General features: G+C 35.7%; 1 protein-coding gene across 1 annotated transcript; it reads left to right on the top strand.

Annotated features, from left to right (window-relative positions):
• The first annotated feature begins 225 nt into the window (after positions 1-225).
• Positions 226-2,253, top strand: LOC128667792 (zinc finger protein 862-like). The gene is made up of 2 exons (XM_053739358.1): positions 226-2,155; positions 2,210-2,253. The coding sequence occupies exons 1-2, from the start codon at positions 226-228 to the stop codon at positions 2,251-2,253; spliced, it is 1,974 nt and encodes a 657-aa protein (XP_053595333.1).
• The last annotated feature ends 5,162 nt before the right edge of the window (positions 2,254-7,415 follow it).

Below are 7,415 nucleotides of genomic sequence, written 5' to 3'. Positions count from 1 at the left end.
TTCAAATAATACAAGCTTGAATTCATCATCATCATCATCATCTAGCGAAGAACAGGAAGAAGTACATTGTAAGTGTATTATTTGATGATGAATTTTAATAAAGAAAGTATTAAATTATAATACATTTTTTTTTCTTAGTGAATGACGAGCGCATGTGCTGGGTGGATAAAAGAGAAGAATAATTAAATAATAATAATTGCTGTTGATATTAACATTACTTTAAAAATGACAAATTGGGCAAAATACGAGAAAAAGTTCAATGATAATTGGCTCAAGGATCCACTGTTTGTTAAGTGGTTACTGAAAGCAAGTGATCCAAACAAAGCTTACTGCAAGCTATGCAAAAGTGAGCTCAGAGCTCATAGATTTGATTTAGTGAGACATAAAGATTCTGCTAAACATTTAAAAAACGCAGCTGCAATTGCTGTACATCCGACAATCAATAAGGTTTTTCCAGCAGCAACTTCTATAAATCAAAAAAATTTAATCACAAAAATCGAATTAAAATTAGCAGTTCACACTGCTTGTCATTCATCGATTAGTGTGATCGATCATCTCTCTGAAATAATTAAAGACCAGTTTCAAACGTTTAATAGTAATAAAAAACCCGATCAATCTCTACGTATTCACAGAACAAAATGTACCGCTTTACTTACAAGAGTAATTGAACCGTCTCTACTTCAGCAACAAATTAAAGACATCAACGATGTGCAGTTTTCTTTAATATTAGATGAATCAACAGATGTTTCTTGTCAAAAACATTTATGTATTTGTATCCGGTATTTTAATATTCGAAAAAAATGCATCGTTTCTCAGTATTTAGGATTAATTCCTGTAGTTGAAACATCTGCAAATGACTTGTACGAAGCTTTAAATAACTACTTCAAAAAAATAAATTTGAACCTCTTGAATTGTTTCGCAATTGCTACTGATGGTGGGTCAAATTTATGTGGTATCAGACATTCGTTATTTACATTAATGAAAGAGAAAAAAGAAAACTTAATGCTGTTTAAATGCATTTGTCATTCCATCCATCTGGTATGTTCTCATGCTTCAGAAGAACTTCCTTCAAACGTTGATTACATGTTACGTGAAACATTTAATTGGTTCAAAAGATCAGCGTTACGAAAAAAAAAATATTTGGACATTTACAACACACTAAACGACGGAGGTGACCCCTTACAACTGGTGCAGCTTTCTGGGACGAGATGGTTAGCTAGAGGCCAAGCTGTAGCTAGAATCTTAGACCAATGGGACAGTTTAAAATTGCATTTTGATGTTGCTGCCTCTGAAAAACATCAAGATCGTTACACAGCTAAAGAATTACAGCAAATGTACAATGATCCAGCAAACTTACTGTATTTCACGTTTTTGTCACCAATTTTATCCGAGTTCAATTCTATTAATTTATTATTCCAAAAAGAGCATGCTGATCATTTCACTATTTTACAAGAATTAGAACAATTTACATTGGCTTTATTAAGAAGAATTTTGTTTCCAGCATCCGTCTCTTTGTCCGTTAATTTAAGTTTTCAATCAATTTATTTACCATTGAATCGAGTAGATTTTGGTTATAAATTTACAAAACTTATTGAAGACTTATTAAGCAAAACCGATATTTCTAAAAGCACTATCAACGATGTGAAACTTCGTTGTCAGTCTTTTTTAATCAAAGCTTGCAAGGAACTTATCGTACGTACATCTGATAATACAAAAATTTTGAAAAAAATTCAATATTTTTCTCCGAAAGTTTGCCTAAAAACAGACCGTCCAAGTTTTGCTGAGTTACCACTAGATTTACTAGGAAAAAATGTTGATTTGAATATAGTTGAAATGCAGTGGAGAAAATTAATTGACTATGACTTCAAGAGCGAATTCGGTGAGTCTGTTATTTCCCAAGGTTCACTTTTTTGGTCTAAACTCATGGAGCTTAAAGATGCTGAAGAGAATCTCTTATTTAAAGAACTAGCTACTCTAGCATTAACGGCATATAGTTTACCTATAAGTAATGCCACTGTTGAGCGAGTTTTTTCTCGAGTTACTGCGACAAAAAATAAACTCAGAAATCGTATGAATTTGCCACTTTTATCATCGATAATAAGAATTAAAATGAGCTTAGATGAAGATGGAATATGCTGTACTCAATTCGAGCCAAGTAATGACATGCTCAATTTTAACTCAAGTATTTATGAAAAAATAACTCCTGAAGAAGAGAAAGAAGAAGAAGAACTACTGCAACAGATGTTGGATTGAATGTGATAGTATATATGCAATATATATTAATTAATATTTTTATATGATCTGACGTATTTTAAGTTTTTAAATTAGATGAAAATGATCTCACGTGTTCTTGAAGTTTTAAAATTATATGAAAATATTATTTATTACTTAGTAGTATAACTAACAAAAATAATATAAAAATTAATTTATAATATTAGTTATTTTTTATTAACCAATATATTTTCAAAAATAAACTCTTTAAAAATAAAAATGTATATTTATTTTAAATTTTTATCATTGGGCGGTTTTTTTTGTTAGTGTGCGCTTTTTCTGTGAGGTTGCGCTACTTTCTGTTAAACACTTCTGGCAACCCTGCTCAGGTAAGATGGGATTTCGAGATAGCGCGTCGGCGTTCCCATTAAGTCTACTTGGTTTGTAATGAAAAGTATATTCATATTCTCGAAGTCTTGCTTTCCACCTTAATAAAAGTTGAACAAGTGGTTTTACAGAGTCAATCCATTTAAGAGGTTCATGATCACAAACTAGTGTGAACTGTCGACCATATAAATACGGTCTAAAATGTAGAAGTCCCGTGATAACAGCAAGGCATTCTTTTTCTGTAGTAGTATAGATTCGTTCAGCTGGTTTAAGCAGTTTAGATAGGTACGCTATGGGTCTATCTTTTCCGATTTTTCCTTGGCTCAGTACACCACCGATAGCGTAATCAGAGGCGTCTGTTGTTAGAATAAATGGTTCGTTGAAATCCGGATATTGTAAAACAGGTGAGGTGCATAATGCGTTTTTCAAAACATCAAAACTATGTTGTTGCTCCTCTGTCCAGTTGAATGGGACATCCTTTTTTAGTAATTCAGAGAGAGGTTTGGCTCTACCTGAAAAGTTTTCGATGAAACGTCTGTAATATCCGGCAAGACCGAGAAATTGACGAATGTTTGTTTGGTTTTAAGGTACTGGAAATTTCTCCACTGCTTCGGTTTTCTTCGGATCTGGTCGGACACCGTCGTCGCTTATGATGTGTCCAAGATATGCAACTTCCGTACTCAAAAACTCACATTTATCAGGTTGTAATTTAAAGTTTGCGTTAGTCAATCTATTAAAAACTCATCGTATTCTCACATCGTGTTCCTCTAATGTAGCTGCCAGTATGATAATGTCGTCCATGTAGACAATTGCCACTAGTCCAATTAACCCTACCAGTGTTCTATCCATGGCACGTTGAAATGTGGCTGGTGCATTTTTAAGTCCGAAAGGCATGCTGTTGAAGTGATAATGCCCTCGAGGAGTTGAGAAAGCTGTTTTTTCACAATCCTTTGGGTCGATTTTGATTTGATAAAACCCGTTCGCTAAGTCGATTACTGTAAAGTATTTCGCTCCACCTAATGTATCCAGAAATTCTGTTATATTAGGTAGAGGGTAAGCATCATTAATGGTTTTGGCGTTTAATGCTCGATAATCTATAACGAGTCTCCATCGTTTGTTTCCTTTGGAGTCCGGCATCTTCGGTAGAATCCAAAGAGGAGAACTATACGGTGAGTTTGACTCACTGACAACTCCGTTTTTACACAGTTTTCCTACCTGCCTGATCATCTCTTACTTGTGTACTGGAGGGTATCGATACTGTCATACAGCTACAGGTATGTCATCTGTGGTGTGAATAGTGTGAGTAATAATGGATGTGGTTGAAAATGGGTCTCCAGGTAATCGAAAGAGATTAGGATAATCTTTTACTAGTTTTACAATTTGATCTCTTTCTTCGCCGTTCAAATGATTTATTCGTAGACTCTCGATGAGTCTTTCTACTCTGTCTCTTGTGTCTATGGGTACGTCGCTCTTAGGATCTGAGCTGAAGAAATCTTCCGAATTTTCTTCACTTTCATATGGAAATATTTCTTGTGGCGGTATAGTAACTTTCATATCATCTTCGTAAGCGTTTGTTACATATGCATAGCAAGTTCCGTTATAATTAGTAACTAGATTCTCACCTATGTATATGTGTTCATTATTAGTTTGAATACGCGGTAAATATCCTGTAATTAGATCTGTTTTCTTTAATTTCAGGGGTACAATGGCTTGAGTGCGAGCTTGTATAGTAAATGTAGCTGGCTTGTCGTCCCATTGTGGAATATCTCACGGTGTAAATTTTTCACGTTTTGGAGGCTTGAGCAATGCAGGTATCTCGAAAGGTATATGTGTTATGGGTTTAGACATGGCGAGAATTGTATTATAATGAAATGAAATTTGTACTCTTTCGTCTTCGAAAAAGTCTACTCCCAGGATTCCGTCAGTTGGAATGGGTAATGGATCTCGAAGTACTTGAAATTTTTGTGATTTTCCAAAGAAGGTAAGCTCAGTAGAGCCCACAGTGTCTACTTTATCAAAATTTATACCAGTTACAGTTAATGATTCATGAGCAGCTATGATGCTACGTGGTTTCAAGACAGATAATTTTACAACATTAATATCGGCGCCGGTATCGACCAAAAAGCGTGCTTGGCTGTTTTTTAATTCTGGTGCGCGTAAAACAACTACTGGGCCTCGTCCATTTCTCCCTGCCCAGTATACGCTTCTGTTGCGGTCATGAATTTGACCCCTGAAGATTGCGGCGATAATAGGGCCTCGCTCGTCGGTGCGTCTGTCCGGTGATTGCCCTGGTAGTTTAAAGGTTTGTCACGGCTAGTAGAAGGGACAGAGGACATTGACCTGTCTCTCTGTGCGTTTGAGTATGAGTTATTCTTAAAGTACATATCAGGGTGGTAATGACTCTAATATGGTATAGGTTGAGGATAATATCCCGGCATATATGGGGGATATTGATAAGGTGGTGCATATGGCATCGGTGGTAGAAGATATTGTGGATAATATCTCCCCGGAGATCGGTTTCTGTCGTAATTGTTTCTATCGTAGTTAGATCTGTCATAATTATTTTTATCATAATTATTTCTGTCATAATTGTTTTTGTTGTCGTAATTATTTCTGTTAAGTGAATTTTGTCTTTCACGAGGTCTAGAGAATTATCAATTAGGATTGAATTTATTTTTATCATTGTTAATGCGACGCGATACGTCGTCTCTATTTATTTGAAAAGGTATAGTACCTCTTCTTTCTTCGTCTTGAAAACTAACAATGCAAGGTGTACGAGGGATTATGTTTGTCTCATTTTCTTCGGCTTGAGCGAGCCTCAGGTAGTTAGAATTTCAGGCAATGCTGCCTTTTAAATATTCTTCTATGCGTAACGCGATCTTATACGCGTCTTCTAAATTTTGAAGGCTTTGGACAGAAACCCCGTAGATTAGATCGTCCGGTAGCCCGCGTTTAAATGCTTCTAGAGCTAACCTGTTTAGTAATTTTCCGATACCAGTAACTTCAGCGTCAATATTAAAATTATCCTTTAAAATTGCTAAAGCGTTAGTAACAAGAACTTTGATTCTATTATAATAACTAAGGATTAATTCGCCCCGGCGTAATTTAACAGCTTGAATATCCGCGTAATATTGGGAATAACTTTTCTTACTAGAAAAATATTCTTTCAAAGCAGCTTTTAATTTATCTAAGTTTTCAAATTCTTTCCCGGCAACCGCATCTTCAGCTAAATTTTTAAGTTTTGAAATTACTCCTTGAATAAAGGGAGCTAGAAAGTCCGCAGGTATAACGTCCGCACCGTTTTGGACATCTTCTAAAAATCTTTTTAACGGCATATTTTTACCGTCCCACTGGGGGATTTGTAACAATGCTTGCTGTAGCATCATTGTCTCCCCCATGGTAGTAAATATAGCATCAGTTATATTCTCGTGTGTGGTGAGGTTACGGAGAGCTTCCTCCGCCATATTTAGGAATTTATTAAAGGATTTATCAAAGAAGAAATGAACTGAATTAAATTAATTATATATATATACATATATAAATTTATAAGATCTTCGCGTATTTTCGCGGTAAAAGTATTTCAAAATGTTATTCAAATTCTTCGCTTTTTCGCGATAAAATATTATTCAAAATCTTCACATTTATCGCGGTAAAATATTCTTTCATTTTTCACGTTTCTCGTGGTATATTTCAATATAAAAATAATTTAAAAAAATGAAATTAAATGGATTAAAATAAGATGAAGATAATCAAGGCTGTACCGGTGCTAAACGGTTGATATTAGTTCACGACTTACAACGATCAAGGACCAATCGTACGATCTGGGCTCACGTGATCGAATGCTATACGCTAATATCGCGTTGATTATGCTTTTGAAACTAGTAGAAAATAATATACCGATTATACGAGGGCTTACGACGATCAAGGATCGATCCAATGATCTGGGCTCACGTGACCGAATGCTCAATCGGGATATCAATTCTCTAGCCACGAACACCGTCAAGTGTCCGGAGCTCGGTCTGGTTCAGAGTTTGATTCCCAAAAGAACTGATGAGCTAAAATCCATGGTCTTTTTATATGATCCTCACATATGAAAAGTGGTGGTAACCAGTTTCTCATACGAGAGGACTCGGACTCGCCCGAAAGTTCTAGGCCCATGCACACGAGTGATCCCTGGGAAACAGATTTGGACTATTAAGTAGGCTCATGACCTGGTGCCACTCTGTCGCCGAGCATGCTCGTGTAGGAAACCATAAATTTGGAGGTTTCCATTAGCTTTCTCTAATTTCCAAGAATCACATGCAGGTGCGCATGAGTTGGGTGGTCTATAGTTTTAAGATGAAAAATCAAAGAAGACTACCGCTTCTATGCTTAGATTAGTTAAACGGGAACGGATACATAAATTGTAAAATTCGTTAAGTGAAAACTGATGAAATCTGTAGAATAAGAGAAACTTATAGTACATGTATTCCATTGGTACCTTTTCTACGTGGGACAGTATGACTTAATTGTCAACGCTCAGGTAGGTACATTCATCCGTTATGACTGCTGGCGTCAGTAAGTCGGCGTCATAAAAAAAGGGTCTATGTGCATGAGGTCTTAGGTTCTCACGTATTGGGTGGACCGATATTCTTTTATGCGATCTACACTACTGATGGTCACTCTGTTAATTAATATATTTAAAAAAAAACTGAAGGTCTATTCGGAACGCATCGTTTTGTGTTGCCACCTGTGGCTTACTGTATTCTGACTATGTCGTCATAGTTCTTGAGAAAAAATAGTTTTCTCATGTACTTTTTCCTCCCAAGAGAAAAAAT

The sequence above is a fragment of the Microplitis demolitor genome, chromosome 5, assembly GCF_026212275.2.
Source record: "Microplitis demolitor isolate Queensland-Clemson2020A chromosome 5, iyMicDemo2.1a, whole genome shotgun sequence".
NCBI classification, from domain to species: domain Eukaryota; kingdom Metazoa; phylum Arthropoda; class Insecta; order Hymenoptera; family Braconidae; genus Microplitis; species Microplitis demolitor.
This window is presented reverse-complemented; position numbering and strand designations above follow the sequence as displayed.